This window comes from Nicotiana tomentosiformis, chromosome 1 (assembly GCF_000390325.3).
Source record: "Nicotiana tomentosiformis chromosome 1, ASM39032v3, whole genome shotgun sequence".
NCBI classification, from domain to species: Eukaryota; Viridiplantae; Streptophyta; class Magnoliopsida; order Solanales; family Solanaceae; genus Nicotiana; species Nicotiana tomentosiformis.
Window position 1 is genome coordinate 8,280,665 of NC_090812.1, and position 21,995 is coordinate 8,302,659.

The 21,995-nt window shown below is 42.3% G+C and overlaps 2 protein-coding genes across 2 annotated transcripts; both read right to left on the reverse strand.

Annotated features, from left to right (window-relative positions):
- Window positions 1–7,487: 7,487 nt before the first annotated feature.
- On the reverse strand, window positions 7,488–7,985 carry LOC138898816 (uncharacterized). The gene has a single exon (XM_070184938.1). It carries the CDS (start codon window positions 7,983–7,985, stop codon window positions 7,488–7,490), a length of 498 nt encoding a protein of 165 aa, XP_070041039.1.
- A 4,936-nt stretch (window positions 7,986–12,921) lies between these two features.
- Window positions 12,922–16,212, reverse strand: LOC104089666 (pentatricopeptide repeat-containing protein At1g02150). Its single transcript, XM_009594608.4, has 2 exons — window positions 15,702–16,212; window positions 12,922–14,493 (listed from the first exon to the last, which is right to left on the reverse strand). Exons 1-2 carry the CDS (start codon window positions 16,083–16,085, stop codon window positions 13,258–13,260), a joined length of 1,620 nt encoding a protein of 539 aa, XP_009592903.1. The 5' UTR covers window positions 16,086–16,212; the 3' UTR covers window positions 12,922–13,257.
- Between the last annotated feature and the right edge of the window lie 5,783 nt (window positions 16,213–21,995).

The following is a 21,995-nucleotide window of genomic DNA, read 5'->3' on the forward strand; positions in this document are numbered from 1 at the left end:
TTAGGCAAGATACTTACCTTTTTTTTGAAGTTATGCCGTTATTCCAAAATTGCCTTCTTGCTTGAATTGACATCCGGACCGCTCAAATATTTTCAAATTAATTGTATAACTTCGTTAAAATTCATCGGAAATAATTCCGGATAATAATACGTCGACTAAAAAATTTATTCCAAAAAGTCAACAAAAGTCAACACGGGACCCGCTTCTCGGAACCCGATATAATTTTCATGAAATCCGAAAACCCATTCCGATACGAGTTCACCCATACCAATTTTATCGAATTCCAATAACAACTCAACCTCCAAATCTTAAATTTTTATTTTTGGAAGATTTTGTAAAAATCTTGATTTCTTCCTTTTAAATCCGAATTAAACAATGAATATAATCATAGATTCATGAAATATAATCACTTTAGGATATAGAACACTTACCCAAGTCAAAGTCGTGAAGAACTCCTCCAAAATCGCCCAGAAACCGAGCTCCAAAATCTCAAATCGAAAATGGCGAAATGACCATTTTTGGTCCTAAATGTTCTGCCCAGATTCCGCTTCTGTGGACTAATTTCACGCACCTGCGAGCTCGCTTTTGTGAGAAATTTCTTGCTTCTGCGATGCCCACTGACCTCTCGCACCTGCAGAGAAGTTCCGCTTCTGCGGTCTCGCAGGTGCGGAATAAGTTTCGCACGTGCGACCGCTGCCCAGGCCTGCTCCTTTCGCATCTGCGATCTCAACATCGCATCTGCACTCCATTTCATCGCAGATGCGATGACACCAGTGGCAGAGTTCCAACAGTTCCTTCAAGTCCAAATTTTGGTCAGTTTAACCATCCGAAACTCGCTCGAGGCCCCCGGGACCTCAACCAATTATACCAACATGTCCCAAAATATAATACGAACTTAGTCGAGGCTTCAAACTACATCAAATAATGTCGAAATTATGAATCGCGCATCGAATCAAATTTTGAGTTTTCAAATCTCCCAACTTCTACATTTTGCGTCGAAACGTATCAAATCAATCCGGAATGACTTCAAATTTTGCACACAAGTCATAAATGATGTAATGGAGCTATTCCCATATCCGGAATTGAAATCCGACCTCGTTATCCAAAAATTCACCCTTCGGTAGGATTTTTCCAAAAGTCTTCTATTTTTCAACTTTCGCCAAAATGCGTCGAATTGTCCTACGGACTTCCAAATCCGAATCCGGACATACGCCAAAGTCCGAAATTGCCATACGAAGCTATTGACATCATCAAAATTCTATTCCGAGATCGTTTGCTCAAAAGTCAACTTCTGATCAACTCTTTCCATTTAAGCTTCAAAATGAGATTTTTTCTTTAAATTAAATTCCGAATCTTCCGAAAACCAAACTCGACCACACACACGGGTCACAATACATATTGCGAAGCTTCTCGAGACTTTAAGTCACTCAACGTGGCGTAATTTCTTAAAACTACAAGTCGGGTCGTTATACCTTGGTACTAAACGAATTCAATATGGCATGTGAAACTACTAAGGGCGAAATAATCCTGCCAGTTAACGTGGCCGGGACCATCCAAGAAACAAAGTTCCATGTAATCGAAGGCGATATGAGATATAACGCCATATTCAAAAGACCGTGGATCCACAATATGAGGGTTGTACCCTCGACCCTCCACCAGGTTTTGATGTTCCTAACATCAGAGGGAATCAAAACGGTCTACGGGGAGCAACCGGCTGCAAAAGAAATGTTTGCCGTCGATGAAGTGATTCATATATCATCATTATCATCAGCAAAAGGATCGGGTCTGAAGGAGGAACGGAATACCAAATAGCAATCACACACGTCAGCTTCAACCCAATTAGAGAATCAGAAGACTGACGAAGATGATGAACATGGGGTCCCTCGATCCTTCGTGGTTCCCGATGATTCCGACGCTACCCAATCAAGGGTCGAAGAACTGGAGCAAGTCATACTAATCGTATATCTGCCCGAACGAAAGGTATACCTGGGCACGGGGTTAGATCCCGAGCTTAGGAGAAAGCTTATTCAATTTCTTATAGCTAACATAGACTGTTTTGCTTGGTCCCATCTTGACATGACAAGGATCCCACCGGGAATCACCACTCATAAGCTAAGCTTGGACCCAAAGTTCCACCCGGTAAAACAAAAAAGAAGGCCCCAGTCCGAGGTCAAACAGGCCTTCATCAAAGACGAGGTAACCAAACTTCTTCAAATAGGGTCCATTCGGGAAGTAAAATACCCCGAATGACTAGCAAATGTGGTGGTAGTCCCTAAAAAGGGGAACAAGCTTAGAATGTGTATAGATTATAAAGACCTGAATAAAGCATGCCCTAAGGATTGTTTTCCTTTGCCTAATATCTATTATATGATCGACGCCACGGCAGGCCACGAGACTCTTAACTTTCTCGATGCCTATTCTAGGTACAACCAAATACAGATGAACCCGGAGGACTAGGAAAAGACCTCATTTATCACTAAGTACGGAACTTACTATTATAATGTAATGCCATTCGGCCTAAAAAATGCTGGTGCAACTTATCAACGCCTAGTAAATAGAATGTTCGAAAAGCAAATAGGAAAATCAATGGAGGTTTATATTGATGACATGTTAGTTAAGTCCCTGCGAGCAGAGGACCATTTAAAGCATTTGCAGGAAACTTTCGACATACTAAGGGAGTACAATATGAAGCTAAATCCTGAAAAATATGCTTTCGGGGTTGGCTCGGGCAAGTTTCTCGGTTTCATGTGTCCAATCGAGGAATCGAGATTAACCTCGATAAAATCAAAGCAATCAAGGACATCACAGTGGTAGATAATGTAAAGGCCGTGGAAAGGCTAACGGGGCAGATAGCCGCCCTGGGGACGATTCATTTCGAGATCCTCGGATAGAAGCCACCAATTTTTCTCTTTGCTTAAAAAGAAAAGCAATTTTTCATGGACTCCGGAATGTCAGCAGGCTTTGGAAGATCTAAAACGGTATTTATCGAGCCCTCCATTTCTGCATACCCCGAAGGCAGACGAACAACTTTATCTGTATCTAGCTATCTCGGATATAGCAGTAAATGGAGTCCTAATTCGAGAAGAACTAGGTACGCAATTCCCTATTTATTATGTCAGTCGAACTTTAGGTGAGGTCGAAACTAAATATCCACACTTAGAAAATTAGCGCTTACTTTAATAAGTGCCTCTAGAAAACTAAGACCATATTTCCAGTACCATCCGATACATATTGTAACAACTTATCCTCTACGAAATATTTTACACAAACCTGAGCTTTTAGGTCGATTGGCCAAATGGGCCATAGAGATCGGCGGGTACGACATCGAGTATCGACCTCGAACCGCTATCAAATCTCAAATCTTAGCGGACTTCGTGGCTGACTTTATGCCGGCCTCCATACCCGAGATTGAAAAAGAATTACTGATAAAATCAGGTACCTCATCCGGAGTCTGGACCCTCTTTACGGACGGTGCCTCGAACACAAAGGGGTCCGGACTGGGCATCATACTGAAATCGCCCACAGGTAATGTAGTTAGATAGTCTATTAAAACTACAAAATTGACTAACAATGAGGCCGAGTATGAGGCCGTAATTGCAGGTCTCGAACTAGCTAGAAGTTTGGAGTCGAGGTCGTGGAGGCTAAATGTGATTCCCTCCTCGTGGTAAATCAAGTCAACACGACTTATGAAGTCCGAGAAGATCGAATGCAGAGGTAATTGGATTAATTACAAGTGACTCTACATCAATTCAAAGAATGGACTTTGCAACATATACTTCGAGAGCAGAACAGTGAGGCCGACGCTCTTGCGAGCATAGGTTTGTCGGTCGAGGACGACGAACTCAACTTGGGGACTGTCGTACAAACCATGAAATCGATAATTAAAGAAGGTCATGCCGAGATAAACTCCACAAGTCTAACCTGGGATTGGAGAAACAAATATATAGAGTACTTCAAGAACGGGAAACTTCCATCGGATCTAAAAGAATCGAGAGCTCTACGCACAAAAGCAACATGGTTCACCTTATCCAATGATGGAACACTGTTTAGAAGGACCTTCGATGGTCCACTGGCAATATATTTGGGACCGGGAGATACCGACTACATCCTACGTGAGATTCACGAGGGCACTTGTGGGAATCATTCCGGTGCCGATTCATTAGTCCACAAAATAATCAGAGCAGGATATTATTGGATCGATATGGACAAAGATGCAAGGGAGTTCGTTCGAAAATGCGACAAATGTCAAAGACATGCGCTCATGATTCATCAACCCGGGAAACTCCTCCACTCGGTCCTATCTCCATGGCTTTTCATGAAATGGGGAATGGACATCTTCGGCCTCCTCCCATCTTCCCTATGTAAGGCTCGGTTTATTTTGTTTATGACTGATTATTTCTCTAAATGGATTGAAGCACAGACTTTCGAGAAAGTGAGAGAAAAGGAAGTAATAGACTTCATTTGGGACCACATCAAATGTCGGTTCGGGATGACATCCGAGATTGTATGTGACAATGGAATGCAATTCATCGGCAGCAAAGTAGCTAAATTTCTCGAAGACGACAAAATCAAAAGGATCCTATCAACACTTTATCATCCCAGGGGGGACGGACAGGCTGAATCGACCAACAAAACCATCATCCAAAATCTTAAGAAAAGATTAACCAACGCTAAAGGAAAGTGGAGAGAAATATTACCCGAAGTCCTATGGGCATACCGCACAACATCGAAATCCAATACCTGAGCATCACCATTCTCGTTGGTTTATGGCACGGAAGCTCTTATCCCGGTAGAGGTCAGAGAACCTAGCATCAGTTTTCGATATGCAACTAATGAGTCAAATAACGAGACAATGAACACGAAACACGAGCCTAGAATTATTGGATGAAAAATGAGAAGCAGCTCTCGTCCGATTAGCCGCCCAAAAACAGCGGATCGAAAGGTATTATAATCGAAGAACCAATCTTCGATATTTTAAAATCGGGAACTTAGTGCTAAGGAAAGTCACCCTCAACACCCGAAATCCAAATGAAGGAAAACTAGGTCCGAACTGGTAAGGACCGTATTAGGTTCTCGAAATAGTCGGAAAAGGATCCTACAAGCTCGGTGTAATAAACGGCAAACAACTACCAAGCAATTGGAACGTGTCGCATCTAAAACGATATTACTATTAAGGTACGATCCTCCTATGTTCATTTATATTTTGAAATTAACCCTTGCAGATGTTCGATCAGAAACATGGATGGATTATCCAACTCGAAGCCTTTAGGCCTGAAAGCACGCATTGCACTCTTTTTTTCTTAGACCGGTTTTGTCCCAAATGGGTTTTTTGGCAAGGTTTTTAATGAGGAAACCATTAATCGTGCTAACTTAGAACAATTCAACAGTATTCGAGGCTACTTTACAATTAACCTCGAATACTGGGGGGCATTACCCTCGAATATATCGAGTTCGATTATCAAGTTCGATGCAAAGAAGTTACTTCATGGCAATAGGGTTTCGATAGGAAAAATTGTAAGAGCCAAATGGTCAAAACGAACCATGCTCCTGTAGTTTGCTCCATCCTTGACACAAAACATGAACACATGTATAATGACATAAAGAGAAATTTCTTCTTTACCGATATCTCATATCTCAGAATCCATCCTCTACTTCGTGATCTATTATCCAAACAGGCTTAAGGGCCGACCATTACCCCATAAATTGGGGACTGCTAACCAAAACATCAACGAGATCAAGCCCCACATAAGCCTAAGGGCTATATCACTTCGAGTTCGAGTAAAATTCTCACTCAACCATAAAGCCTACGGGCTACTCACTTCGAGTTAGAGCAAAACTCTCACTCAACCATAAAGCCTACGGGCTACATCACTTCGAGTTCGAGCAAAATTCTCACTCGACCATAAAGCCTACGAGCTACAATACTTCGAGTTCGAGCAAACACTCACTCGACTGATAAGCCTAAGGGCTACTCTTACTTCGAGTTCGAGCAAACACTCACACGACTATTAAGCCTAAGGGCTACTCTTTCTTCTAGTTCGAGCAAGCACTCACTCGACCATAAAAGCCTACGGGCTATACTACTTCGAGTTCGAGCAAACACTCACTCGACTATTAAGCCTAAGGGCTACTCTTACTTCGATTTCGAGCAAGCTCTCACTCGACCATAAAGCCTACGGGCTACATCATTTCGAGTTCGAGCAAAACTCTCACTCGACCATAAAAGCCTACAGGCTACATTACTTCGAGTTCGAGCAAACACTCACTCGACTATTAAGCCTAAGGGATACTCTTACTTTGAGTTCGAGCAAGCTCTCATCCGACCATAAAGCCTACGTGCTACATCATTTCGAGTTCAAGCAAAACTCTCACTCGACCATAAAGCCTACGGGCTACGTTACTTCGAGTTCGAGCAAACACTCACTCGACTATTAAGCCTTCGAGCTACTCTTACTTCGAGTTCGAGTTCGAGCAAGCACTCACTCGATTATTAAGCCTAAGGGCTACTTTTACCTCGAGTTCGAGCAATCACTCACTCGACCATAAAGCCTAAGGGCTACTTTTACCTCGAGTTCGAGAAATCACTCACTCGACCATAAAGCCTACGGGCTACGGTACTTCGAGTTCGAGCAAGCACTCACTCGACCATAAAACCCTACATGCTACATTACTTTGAGTTCGAAAAAACACTTACTCGACTATTAAACCTAAGGGCTACTCTTACTTCGAGTTCGAGCAAGCACTCACTCGACCATAAAGCCTACGGGCTATATTACTTTGAGTTCGAGCAATCACTCACTCGACTATTAAGCCTACGAGCTATATTACTTTGAGTTCGAGCAATCACTCACTCGACTATTAAGCCTACGGGCTACATTACTTCTAGTTTGAGCAATCACTCACTCGACTATTAAGCCTACGGGCTATATTACTTCGAGTTTGAGCAATCACTCACTCGACCATAAAGCCTCTGGGCTACATTTCTTCGAGTTTGGGAAAACGCTCACTCGACTATTAAAGCCACTCTTACTTCGAGTTAGAGCTAACACTCACTCGATTACTAAGCCTAAGGGCTACTTTTACTTCGAGTTTAAGCAAACACACTATTAAACCTAACGGCTACTCCCACTTCGAGTTCGAGCAAATGCTCACTCGGTTATAGAGACCACAAGGTCCGACTCCGATCAAATTGCCTAAAGCCTCAAACTTATGAAAACTTTCATAATGCATGAATGAAACAAAATCTTCACAAGGCAGAAATAAAGACAAGTCGGGAAAGGGAAAGATCTTTACATATATATAAGAGTATTTACAAATTCTGATCGGGACCCTACACAAAAAGATCAAAAATAAAAAACCCTAAGGTTCCTGATTATCTCCGGGAGCAGTCTCTTATCCATCGAGCTCCTACCCGCTCTCAGACCCACACTTGCTCTCATCATCATCGGAAGTCAGGACTCCAGCATCGGCTTCAAGTTCTTTAGCCTTTAGTATCTCTTCGGTAAGGTCGAAACCTCGAGCATGGATCTCCTCGAGGGTTCACACCGAGATTGGCATTTGGCGAGTTCAGCAACCCAATGTGCTCGAGTTTGAGCGGTCTCGGCTGCCTCCCTCGCCTGTACTTGGGCGGCTTCAGTATCGGCCCGATAGACGGCCACGACAGCATCCGCCTCGGCTTTTGCTTTCTCGGCCTTGACAAATTCGAAAGCCAACCGAGCTTTGAGCTCCTCTATTTTTCTTTCTTGAGCCGAGTTTTTCTCCTTCATGCCTTGAAGTTGACTTTCGACTGATGATAATTGAGCTCGAGCAGTCTCTTTCTCTGCAGCAAGACAGTCCATACCTTCTTTCCATCCCAAGGAATCCGCCTTTATCATGTCGACCTCCTCACGAAACTGCTCGATCCTCTCGATCTTCTGTTGCAGCTGTGAGATTGAAATGTTAGCCACCTCCCCCAAGTCGAGCCTACGATCTTTTAAAATTTTCATTACATGCTCGATCAGGTCTGTCTGATCTCGGTGAGCCTTGGCCAACTCGGCTCAAAGATCTTTGATCTCTTCCTCTTTCTGACCATTAAGAAGATTGAGGGCATTTTTCTCCTTCGAAAGCCCCCGGAAGTCGACCTCACGTCGGCTCAGCTCTGCCCGAGACTTGGAAAACTCCTCTTGATGAAGAGCTAAAGCCTATACGAAAAAGAGAAAAAGTTAGGCAGAAAATGGTAAAATACGACATCAACGAAGGGAATCGAGACTTACCCGAATCAGGGCTCGTTGAACCTCGAAGAAAAGACCCGACGCGTCACTCGGGCCGGCAGCATCCTCGACACAGGTAAACAAATCACGAAAGGGGTCCTCTTCCTCATGGGCCCCGTCTACCTCGAGGGTCCCCAAATCTCGGGCTTCCCGAATTGCCCCTTCGGAAAAAAGAGGAAGAGTAGGCAAGTCTCCGATTACTATTGCCCCAAGCGAGTCGCTTGGGGCATTCTCCTCAGTTCGAAGAGCTTCAGGGACGGCCCCTTCAGATATACCCACCATTTTTTGACTTCGGTGGGGGGCATCCTCGATCTCTAACGACTCGAGGACTTTGCCTGAGTCCTTCTCCGATATCCCCTCAGTTCGAGACAGAGCCTCATCAACCGCCATCAACCCAGCTGCCTTTGGGGCATCGATGGTCTTCTTCACTCGAGCCACCAGTATGGACCCACTGTTTTCTTCTTCTTCTTCTTCTTATTATTCTTCTTCTTCTTCTTCTTCTTCTTCGTCTTCATCCATTAGACGCCGAACTAATTCTTTGGTCAAAATGATGGTATTCTTCCTCGGCTTACGAGCTGTCCTTGTCTTATGTTTTGGATCCTCGGAAGTAGAGGACTTTTTTCTCTTGTTGTCCTTCACCGATTTCGGAATCGAGGTCAAAGTCTCTTCCTCGCCATACGGGGGTCTCATGACCGCATCTTTGCCCAGGCCTACACACAAGAAAAATGGTTAAGTATAAAAAGGCATTTTGTTCGAATCGTCGAAGACATGGGAAAGAGGCTTACCATGAGTTTTAGCCTCCCATCGGCCCTTTGATAAGTCACGCCACGAGTGCTCGGCATAGGTGGAGGTCGAAACCAGGTCATGTACCCAGCTCTTAAGGTTAGGAATAGCACCGGGCATCCAAGCAACCGCTACATCACGGAAAAGGATATCGGTGAGAAAGAAACGAAGGAGAAAGAAACAATAGGAGCTAACAGTAGAATTATACTTATGCTTCATGTTCCATTCCTCGGGAAACGGCATCTTCTCGACCCGGATTAGATCGAAGGTCTTCACTCGAACGAGCCTGCCCATCCAGCCTCGGTCCTTGTCCTCGTCTATGTTCGAGAATAGCACTTTGTTAGTCCGACATTGGAGTTTTATTAACTCACCTCGATAGAGGCGGGGGCTGTACAATCTGATGAAATGATCGAGGGTGAAAGGCATCCCCTCGATTTTGTTCACGAAGAAGTGGATCAAAATAACGATCCGCCAAAAAGAAGGATGGATTTGGCCTAGGGTTATTCGGTATTGGCAGCAAAAATCTATGACAATAGGGTCGAGCGGGCCCAACGTAAAAGGGTAAGTATACATGCTTAAAAACCCTTTCACATGGGTAGTAATATCTTCTCCGGGAGACGGGATTACCACTTCTTTGTTCTCCCAGTTGCAATCTTTCCTTAACTGTGCAATTTGTCCCTCGGTTATCGAGCACATATACCTCGATATTGGCTCGCATTGACCGGAAAACGGCTAGGCTTTGTCGATCTTAAAATCAGAGGTAAGAACACATCCCCCGGGAACACACTCCTCAGGTTGTGGCTCTGCCGGTGTTTTGTCGCCGGCGGGCCGCGAAGAAGAAGCTTTTTCCTTTTGGGGAACGGTTTTTGACATTTTCGCCATTTAGATGTGAGGTTGAAAACAGAAAGAGATGACAAAGATTTGGTGTTTTGAAGAGAGATTTTGTAAGTAAGAATCACAGATTCGCAGATGAAGAACTCAGAAGATACAATAAGAACTTAGTATATTTGGTGATCGGAGATCTGAAAGTAAACAATTGTGAAGAGATGAGCTATTTATAGAATTGGTAATGACGGTTCAATATCAGCAGCGACCGACCATCTTCTGACACTCATTTAATGCCTTGCTAACTGAACAGACGGGACAACTATCACGTACGTCACGATCGGGTTCGATGCAAACGTCAGTGTATATCTAGTCATGCCGTTGGAAAATCGTGTCGTTTCTCGCCACATTCTTCCCAAGAAACGAAGGAACTATCTGTATACGGTCAAAATCGGTTTCGACCTTCGAATGATTAGTCAAGATTTGAACACAATGGACCGAAGGTCGTCTTCATAATATCGGAATGAGATCTGAAGCCAGGTTACCAAACTCAAGTTTCGGGGACCGATTAAATGCCGAGCTCGAAGTCAATATGATTCCAAATCGAACTATGATGTGAGGCTGTGTTATCGAGCTTAAGAGCTAGAGACCGACCAATACCGAGCCAAAGTCAATACCGGGCCCCGAGTCAATATCGAGCCCAAGCCAGTATCGAACTCTAAACCTGAAAATCGACCGATACCAAGTCCGATCAAGATCGAGCCAAGAGACGAGAGCCGTTACAGCCGCACTAAGAGAGAGAATCTTGGCGGAAATTAGGAAAAAGCTAATCTATCATGGGTTCCCCACTATGTATTTTTAATTATATCCAAAGTAGGATCCCTCCACTATAAGAGGGATAACTATTATTTCTGTAAGGGATCTAATATTAAGGCATTCATACACTCTCATATTATTGATATTCATAGAGAAAGACATACTGATATTCATATAGAAATTATCCTTTTTTGGGTTTTGTATATTTCGTCTTGCTTGTTCATAAATTATTTTCCACTCAGTTTGGTTTATATTTCATTCTTTATACATTCAATACTCAATATATTTCTACTTACTTTCCGATCTGTGTCAAGTTATACCACATATCCTTAGAACTACGTATAAATTAAAATCTATCTGTTTTTCGGGTAAACAGACTAAATGCAAAAACTGGAGAGTACATTATAAGATGGTGAAGTGAAAACTGAAAATAATATCGAAAGAAGACTTAGATGTTTTATTTTCGTATAGTATTTCACAAAAGTAGTTTGCACACTAGCTGCTTAGTGGGGCTAAGAGAGTATTCCGTCGAGGCGTCGATATTCTCAGTGTCTTTGGAACCTTACGTATAAAGGGGATGAAAATGAGCAAATACTCAAGTTTGACTTCGGTCATGGTTTTCCATCTGTATTAAATGAATTCCGATTCACCAAAAATTATCAAGAAAAAAACAATTCATTTATTCATCAAAAGAAGCGTCCTTTTGAAGTAAATATTAATTTTCCTTCATAAAAAACATTTAAGATCGTCTATATTAAAAATATTTTTTCCGAAAATAAATGGGCAATAATTCAGAATGGTGCATCAAATGTTGAGTATTACCTTATGAAAGTCCGCCAAAACCACACATGTAAAGTTTCCTGCAGCTCCATCTTCAACAAATGTTTAATCTTCTATTTCGACAATCAAATTTGAATGTCGTGGGAGTTTTACTTTAGATATATTTTTTTAAATTTTTAGTAGTTCATATTAATTGGTTTGATTGAGGTTTACGGTGATGGAAATTCCAGTTAAAACACCTGTTATCTACTTCCATCATAAATATATAGTATTTGTTTTTTCACAATAAATGTAGGTAGTACCTTTTTTTCATGTCAAGGACAAAAATGCAACATTAAGATTTCTGTTTTTTTTCATAAAGACCAAACCCACGGCCCCCACCACAAGGAACAAACCAAGTTGGGACAATCACGCCAAGCTATGTTCTGGCCTAACTAAGTATTAAAGGCACAATGTTTTTGGACTCACTCGAACTGAACATATTGTACGTAGTAGCTAATAGAAGAGATACAGAAACCGTCGGTGATGGTGGCTTGAGCCACATATCAGTGGCAGTTCTTTTATTTGCAAAAAAGGGAACATTGATAATTAAATTCATACCTATATGGTCAAAGGGAACATTTCCGAAGTGCTCTATTAATCTACTAACAAGTTCCGTCTAAAGTTGCTTTGTGAAAATGGAATGTGTCAAAGGAATTTGCTTCAAGCTAAGGGGGGAGTATGTATTAAGGCTAGTGTTAATAAACATATAAAAGGCACATGTTATTGATTTAGTGCATGCACTTGCGGATAAGTCTTTACCTTCCTTTGTATTGAACACAACAATGATAGCTGTAGTAGCCACTAGCCAGTATATTTAGCTGTAGTAGCCAGTAAATTTAGTCCTCATTACCTCAAAACTGGAGATAACTAAATGCTGCTAGTCTGGCATCTGGGGAATGCTTTCTCTGTCTCTGAAATGTTTGATCTTTCTACTGTATACTGAAAAAGATAGTACATCAACCTAGTTCTTATGATGTGTACCTGAAACTGTAAGTCAAACATTTAGCTCATTATAAGAATCATTTATTTATATGATAATTTAAGTAATTCAAACTCTGCAGCAAATGAAATAGCATGAACAAAGTGTCCTTTAGAGGAGCCCACTCACTGCATAAGAAAAAGGAAAGAGAATCTTGTCCAAGGTCCACTTGGTCTTGAATGTATGAATGAATGGTTTCCCTGATTTAGTATTTATGAGATAACTAGCAACATATATCTCGGGTGGTGGCGCAGTTGGCTAGCGCGTAGGTCTCATAGCTTCTGAGTAATCCTGAGGTCGAGAGTTCGAGCCTCTCTCACCCCATTTGTTTTCTCTCACAATAAAGAAAAAAAAGAGATAACCAGCAGAAGTCGTCAGACTGCCAGTTGAATATGCAGTGGTGCAAACTCAAACCTCAGGGGAACTTCAAGAGTACACAATGACCAATAATGCACAATTCATCATATTTACAAAAAAAACCTGCAACATATTTCTGTTCCATCCCTGATAAAACATGTGTATTGATGGGCAAAGTTAAAACAATAGACTTCTACTAGATGTTTAATAAACTACATATATAGCAAAATGGATCAGCGCAAGCCTAAGAAAAGAAACAAAAATTAGTAGATATGTGTTTATCATGAATATCTTGCTTCTCAGTTCTACACACTCGGACTCTTGCTTTTGTCGAGCATCCACATGCCGAAACTCCAATTTCACGAGGCGTTATCCCCTACTCGTGTACCTGGAAAAATGTTGCATTTCAAAGTGAGTGAAAAAGTCTCACAAGCTTCCTTGCAATTGGTTGAGCAGTATCTCAGATCCTTCATCATTATCAGATGTATCCTTATCTATTTCTGGCTCATCACTGGTAAATGTACCGTTTGATAATGGAATATATGACATGTACTTTTCGTCGTCAAGACACCCAACTTGCTTCAACACCTCCATCAGGGCTTCCTTACTTTGCGTATCCTCTTCCTGCTCACAAAGTCTGAGAATGGAAGATACATTTGCAGGCTTCGGTCTCCAGCTCTTCGATCCCTCAGTTGAAACGGCATCCTTCAAACATGATAAAGCCTCAGATAATCTCCGTTCCCTGATATGGCCTTCAGCAACAATCTCCCAAGTCATAGAGTTTGGCTTTGCTCCAGCTTCAACCATTTGGTCGAGGAATGCAATAGCCTTGTCCACAGAACCCTTCCTCACATAATAACCCAACAAAAGATTTCCTAATCTAGGATCATAGTGCGACTTAACAGGTAGCCATTCATCATATATCTTTTCTGCACCTTCAATATCATCCAACCTCACCAGAGCAGATATAACAGAATGATAACCCAAGTTTGGGATTGTTGGAAACTGTGATTGGTAGGTTTTCCAGATGCGGAGAACCTCTTCCTTCTTACCAAGACTACCATAAAGACTGATAAGATAGTGGTATGGAATTCGATCACGACCTGTGATTCTGCTCTCAACACTTTTCAAAGAGTCTTCAGCTTTTTTCAACTGCCCCAACTTAATGTACATAGTAGCCATAGTGCTATATGTAGTCCAGTTTGGATTGATATCAGTGTCCAGATTCATTTTTTCAAGTACTTTTTCCATTTTTTCTACAGATCCTTGAGATCCACATGATGATAACCAGATATTGTAGGAATATATATCTAATGGAATTTGTTTTTCCATCATTTCTGAAACGACTGACTCAACTTTATCGTAGTCTTTAAGGTTCATATAGAGTGTCATCATCACATTGAATGGAAGAGCATGATCAGTATAGCCTCTGTTTCTCATTTTATCAATTAAAGATTCAGCTTGTTCCTTCTTTCTAGCCCGCACAAAGGCATTTAAAAGAGAGCCATATATCCGCTTATCTTTTAAGGTGTCTGGCAACTTTACAAAGTATTCTTCAGCACTTGAGATTCCATGTACTTTTGCGATCAGGTCTAACTGGATAGCAGTGTCACTGGTGGTTAGTCTAAACCTCTCTGCTCTATTGTTCATCCACTCATACACCTGCAGGATACAAGATAAAGTTAAGCCCCAACAGAACTGCATTACATCAGAGATTTATAATGAACTTAATGTCTCAATGAGTTAAATGAGTACTTAACAGAGTAAACTTAACTCAGTACAAAATCGTGCTATTGTAATAATAAAGACAATTAATCAAGTTTTATCATAGCGCTCACAGAAAAATTGCACATTTCTCTAGTATACCAAGTAACATTTGTAATCAGTCTAGTTGACAAGTCTTGACCACAAAAAGTCTATTGAAACTAGTTCAAAGTTTTCAAGTTTCGCACTTTGTTCAGACCGAGTGATACACATGTTTCAGGTTGTAAACTCTTTCAGACCATTAGTTTCACTTGGTCACCGAATATTATAAGAGAACATCATAGGGTATTGTGCACAATGAACAGTGCAATTTGAGCATCTGTCATTAGAGGGTTCAGATAAGCAAGTAGCTTGCAAAGAGGGAGTTTCCTGGCTGGTACCACTAGGTAGAGCTATTAGTAAAATAGGCCATCATTAACGTAAACATGGCAAAAGCTTTGGTTAAGTTAATCCCAACAACAACAACAATCCCCGCAATGGTAAAAAGTGATAAAAATAGTCACAATATACACTCACTACCCAGGACAAGATGCAAAAAGGTTTTTGCTGAAGAAAAACTTTCAAAGAATTGGTATCCATAGATATACTCCAAGAAAACTACAGTACTCTATCTGGATCGCATCTTTCTACTTCAGAACATGTTGCACTAGGCAGCTCATACAAGCTTATAAATTATTTGCAAGAAATATATTATTCGAAGTGTGTGACTATGGAGAACTCATGCACATAACATGATTAGGAAGATGGTAATTTCTACTTATCACCTAGTGTTGTTAATCGGATGTTCTACATGCCACTGATCATAACTTAGCACTAAATTGGAAATCATATGGAATGCACTTTGACATAACAACAGCAAGACATGATGTTTAAATCTTAGATTCCACTTTTGTCTCTGCATAAACATAATATTAACTATTATAAAATCACACTAAGAACTCAAAGCAAAGCAACACAGAGAACACCATTAGTCAACAATCAACTTAGAACCCAAAAAGACCAATACTTTAACTGGTTCAACCTAGAAATTCAAGCACAGGTAGCTAGAGGACACCAAACAATAATCTGATAAAAAAAAAAGATTCAAACTTTAATTAATTCGCTACCTCAAGAGCAAGCTTATAACGCCTAAACTTCCTGAGCTCCTTAATAACCCTAGAGAGCTCCCATTTAGTAACCTTTTTCCCTTCATTCTCCCACTGTTTCAACACACTAACAGAGCCTCTCTCTGGGCCATCATTCATAGATATTCTTTTGTAAATAGCATTCCATTTCACTATTGGCCGTCTCTCGTAGTCAACAGTCCCATAACTATGTACCTGTGATATTGAGGAACAGCTAATAACAACTGTACGGTTGTTTTTGGGGGACGTTAGGGGTTTAGTAAAACAAAACCCAGATGGGAAAGAGAGTGAATAAGAGAGGGATGATGAAAAGGAGACATGGTTTTGATGTGGGGATTTAATGGCGGTGGTGGGTTGTAGAAGCATCTTTCTCTATTTGGGGTTGCAGGGTTTTGGGAAATTCAGGGAGTTTTTGTAAGCTCTGGTTTTTTCTTAAAGATAAGATGCAGGTGGGGTGAAAGTGTAGAGACAGAGTGATACTTTCAAGTTTCTTTTATCTCGAATGAGTCCTTGAAATCTTTATTTGTTTGCATTCCAGTCCAAAAACTAATTATGAAATGGATTAAAGTTGTTGCGTTTAAAATATATATATTCGATTAAAATTCATTGATAGTGAGAATTGTTTGCAACATAAATGCATATAACTTAACTGAATTTAGGTTCTGTTCACTAATTGTATAAAAATCTTGTCATAATATTTACTTATTATTTATTTTATGTTAACGATCAAATTACTTATATAAAGCTACTTGTAATTACCTTCTAAATTCGTAAAACTAATAGAATCCTAATATTCATCTTTGAGTTTTTATTAAACGATAAAAATATCAACTTTAATGCTCATAAATTCCAGCTTTGTCAAGTTCCTAGAAGGAGATAGGATCGTGGTACATTGTTTTTACTGGTTGTATACGGTCGAAATAGATTTCAGCTTTGGCATGTCCGGTATGGTTCGAAGGGTAGTGTATCGAAGTAAGATCCCGAAGAGAGGACGAACTAAAACCGGGGAGGCCGGTCCGTGTCGAGATCGATATCCTAATCAAACTCGAACAAAAATCGAACCATGACGCAGGGTAGACCTATCGTGCTGATAATCCAAAGACCGACCAACATTGATCTGGAATCAATTCGAGGGCTCGAACCATGATCGGGCTCGAACCAAGATCACAAGTTCGAGCCGAAATCAAGCTCGAACCGAAATCAAGGTTTCTAAACGAGATCGAGCTCGCAGACAAAGGCCGTTGCAATCCCATTAGAAACCGGCCTTCAAGATGAAACCAACAACTTGGCACCACCCGAGGCTCGAATCGAAGTACCCGAAATTCGAGCCGAAATACCACTGGATGTCAATTCACAAATAGCTTTGGAAGCGAACCAGCGTTCCGAACCGGAAATAAGCATTCAGGGCGGTACTCGATCCGTAGCCCGAGACACCCAAAACATAGGGGAAATCGGGGCCAGCTTACGCATGATCTTCGAGTTGTTGCAAGCCCAACAAGTAGCGATAGCTCAGCTACAGAGCCAAACTCGCGCACAAAGCAAGCCGGTTTCCAATCCACTTCGAGAAGTCACCCCCAGAACAGAGCCTGCCATAGTGAAATCTAACGAGCAAGAATTGGGGACTACTCCCGGAATTACTAAATTGCTCGAGGAACTCACAAAACGAGTCGAAGCCAACGACAAGAGGGTGGAAACGTACAATGCCAGGGTCTACCAAATTCCGGGGGCTCCACCAATGATAAAGGGACTTGATTCGAAAAAATTCATACAAAAGCCTTTTCCGTCGAGTGCGGCACCGAAGCCAATCCCCAAAAAATTTCGTATGCTCGAAAATCCCAAATATGACGGTACGACCGATCCTAACGAACATGTCACCTCTTACACATGTGCCATAAAAGGCAATGATTTGGAAGATGATGAGATCGAATCCGTGCTGTTGAAAAAGTTCGGGGAAACCCTCTCGAAAGGAGCTATGATCTGGTACCATAATTTGCCGCCGAATTCCATCGATTCTTTTTCCATGTTAGCAGATTCATTCGTAAAGGAACATGCTGGTGCCATAACGGTTGCAACGAGGAAATCAGACCTCTTCAAAGTAAAGCAAAGGCAGGGAGAAATGCTAAGGAAATTCGTATCCCGGTTTCAAATGGAACGCATGGAATTACCCCCGGTCACAGACGACTGGGCCGTACAAGCTTTCACCCAAGGGTTGAACGAGCTAAGTTCGACAACATCACATCGGCTGAAATAAAATTTGATCGAGTATCCAGCGGTAACTTGGGCAGATGTGCACAACCGATATCAATCGAAAATTAGGGTCGAGGATGATCAGTCGGGGGCCCCGTACGGACCCGTTCATCAGAACAAGACAGTTATTAATCAAAATCAGATCGACAGAGAACAAAGGTCGAACAGAGAGTGATATCGACCATACGTCGCAGATCGGGTGAACAACGGTTCAGCACGTAACGCAGTTCAGAACAATCAAAGGATTGATCGAGGACAAAATTCTCGGGGGCTTATGAGTAAGAGAGGCTTTGATAAATATGTCGAGCCTATAGAAGCACCTTGATTATCAGAATATAACTTCAGCGTTGGTGCATCCGCTCTCGTGTCGGCCATCGGACGCATCGAAGACACTAAATGGCCTCGACCAATGTAGACCGATACTGCCCGAAGAAATCCCAATCAAACGTGCGAATATCACGGTACTCATGGCCACAGAACGAAAGATTGCAAGCAACTAAGAGAGGAAATAGAATCTCGCTTATTTAACAAAGGGCACCTTCGGGAGTTTCTGAGTGATAGGGCAAAGAGCCATTTTAGAAGTAGGGATTTCAGCAAGCAAAATGAGCAAGAAGAACTGCAGCACGTCATCCACATGATCATTGGCGGCATCGATACCCCTCGGGGACCAATGCTTAAACGCACTAAAACATCGATGGTGAGGGAAAAACGATCTCGGACTCAAGATTACGCACCCATGGGGACTCTGTCCTTTGATGATGAAGATGCAGAGGGGGTCATCCAACCTCATAATGACGCGCTGGTAATATCCGTACTCGTAAATAAAACTAAAATTAAGCGTGTGTTAATCGATCCAGGTAGCTCGGCCAACATCATCCGATTGAAGGTAGTGGAGCAGCTCGGCCTACAGGATCAGATCGTACCCGCAACTCTGGTCCTAAACGGGTTCAATATGGTATGCGAAACCACCAAATGTGAGATAGTCCTACCAATAAATATGGTCGAAACCATCCAGGAAACAAAGTTTCACGTGATCGAAGGCGATATGAGATATAACGCCCTTTTCGGAAGGCCATGGATCCACAACATGAGAGCTGTGCCTTCGACCCTACACCAGGCCCTCAAATTCCCGACGTCGGGAGGTGTCAAAACGGTGTACGGAGAACAACCAGCCGCGAAAGAAATGTTCGCCATCGACGAAGCTAAACCAGTGTCCTCACTTTCGCCGATAAAAGGATTGGGCCCGGAAGGAGAACGGGACACCAAATAGCAATCACAGACATCGGCTTCAACCCAGCCAGACAACCAGAAAATCGAAGAGGATGGAGATCAAAGGGTCCCTCGATCTTTCGTGATTCCCGATGACCCCGACACCATAAAATCGACGATCGAGGAGATAGAGCAAGTCATATTAATCGAGCGCTGGCCTGAGCGAAAGGTATACTTGGGAACGGGGTTGAGCCCTGAACTCAGGAAGAAACTCGTTCAATTTCTTATCAATAACATCGATTGTTTTGCCTGGTCCCATTTAGATATAACAGGGATCCCGCCGGACATAACGACGCATCAGCTAAGTTTGGACCCCAGGTTCAGACCGGTGAAGCAAAAGAGAAGACCCCAGTCCGATAGAAAGCACGCATTCATAAAGGACGAGGTAACCAAGCTTCTTAAAGTAGGGTCCATTCGGGAAGTGAAATATCGCGAATGGTTAGCCAACGTAGTTGTAGTCCCTAAAAAAGGGGACAAACTTAGAATGTGCGTGGAACTATAAGGATTTTGAACAAAGAATGCCCCAAAGATTCCTTTGTGTTGCCCAACATCGATCGCATGATCGATGCCACGGCCGGCCACGAGATCCTCACTTTTCTCGATGCCTATTCCGGGTATAATCAAATACAGATGAACCCGGAGGACCAGGAAAAAACCTTATTTGTCACCAAATATGGAACATATTGTTATAATGTGATGCCCTTCGGGCTAAAAAATGCAGGGGCTACTTACCAACGCCTAGTGAATAAAATGTTCGAAGAACAAATAGGAAAATCAATGGAAGTTTATATTGATGACATGTTAGTCAAGTCCCTGCGCGCAGAGGACCATTTAATTCATTTGCAGGAAACGTTCGAGATTTTAAGGAAATACAAAATGAATCTCAACCCCGAGAAATGTGCTTTCGGGGTCGGTTCGGGCAAGTTCCTCGGCTTCATGGTGTCACATCGGGGAATAGAGATTAACCCCGATAAAATCAAGGCCATCGAAGACATCGTCGTTGTAGACAACGTGAAGGCCGTACAAAGGCTAATGGGTCGGATCGCCGCCTTAAGCCGGTTCATCTCAAGATCATCTAATCAAAGTCATAAATTGTTCTCTCTACTAAAAAAGAAGAACGATTTTTCTTGGACCCCGGAGTGCCAACAAGCATTAGAAGAACTAAAGCGATATCTATCAAGCGCACCACTGCTTCACACTCCAAAAACAGATGAGAAGCTTTGTTTGTACTTGGCAGTATCGGAAGTCGCCGTAAGCGGTGTCCTAGTTCGAGAAGTGCAAGGTATGCAATTCCCCGTTTATTATACGAGTCGAACCTTAGGAGAGGCGGAAACTAGATATCCGCTCCTAGAAAAGTTGGCGCTTGCACTGATAAGCGCCTCAAGGAAGTTAAGGTCATACTTTCAATGTCATCCCATATGTGTATTGTCCACTTACCCGCTTCGTAATATTTTGCACAAACCCGAGTTATCAGACCGACTGGCCAAATGGGCTGTGGAACTCAATGGGTACGATATCGAATATCAACCCCACACGGCCATCAAGTCTCAAGTTTTAGCAGACTTCGTGGCCGATTTCACACCAGCCCTCGTACCCGAAGTCGAAAAAAAACTATTGAAATCAGGTACATCATCGGGGGTATGGATCCTTTTTACGGACGGGGCTTCGAACGTAAAAGGGTCCGGGCTGGGCATAGTTTTGAAACCACCCACGGGTAGCATTATTAGGCAATCTATTAAAGCTATCAGGTTGACTAACAACGAGGTCGAGTATGAAGCCATGATTGCAGGTCTCGAGCTAGCTAGAAACTTGGGAGCAGAAGTCATTGAAGCCAACTGCGACTCCTTGCTGGTGGTGAGTCAAGTAAACAAAACCTTCGAAGTTCGAGAAGGCAGAATGCAGAGGTATTTAGATAAACTGCTTATCACTTTGCGCCATTTCAAATAATGGACTTTACGGCATGTACCACGGGAACAGAATAATGAGGCCGACGCGCTTGCGAATTTGGGGTCGTCGGTCGAGGTAGATGATACGGGCTCGGGAATGTTGTTCAACTTTCGAGATCGGTAATCGAAGAAGGTCACACCGAAATAAATTCTACAAGCTTAACCTGGGATTGGAGAAACAAGTATATTGAATATTTGAAAAGCGGAAAACTCCCATCGAACCATAAAGATTCCAGAACCCTACGGACCAAAGCTGCTCGATTCACTCTGTCTTCGGATGGAACGCTGTACCGAAGAACGTTTAATGGACCGTTGGCGGTATGCTTGGGTCCGGGGGATGTCGATTACGTCCTACGGGAAGTGCATGAGGGTACTTGCGGGAATCACTCTGGAGCCGACACATTAGTCCAAAAAATAATCAGAGCAGGGTATTATTGGATCGATATGGGCAAAGATATAAAGGAATTTGTTCGTAAATGTGACAAATGTCAAAGGTTCGCACCGATGATCCGCCAGCCCGGGGAGCAACTCCACTCGGTCCTATCCCCGTGGCCATTCATGAAATAGGGAATGGATATCGTCGGCCCTCTGCCATCGACCCAAAGTAAAGCCAAATTCATTTTGTTTATGACTAACTATTTTTCTAAATGGATTGAAGCGCAGGCGTTCGAGAAAATAAGAGAGAAAGAAGTTATAGATTTTATTTGGGATCATATCATATGCCGGTTCGGGATACCCGCCAAAATAGTATGTGACAATGGAAAACAATTCATTGGTGGCAAAGTAACAAGATTCCTCGAAGATCACAAGATAA

Coding starts and splice junctions, on each gene's coding strand:
- LOC138898816 (XM_070184938.1), bottom strand. CDS start 7,985: ATGAAAATTTTAAAAGATCGTAGGCTCGACTTGGGGGAGGTGGCTAAC.
- LOC104089666 (XM_009594608.4), bottom strand. CDS start 16,085: ATGCTTCTACAACCCACCACCGCCATTAAATCCCCACATCAAAACCAT. Junction 14,494..15,701: donor GTTATAAGCTTGCTCTTGAG/GTAGCGAATTAA, acceptor TGTATCCTGCAG/GTGTATGAGTGGATGAACAA.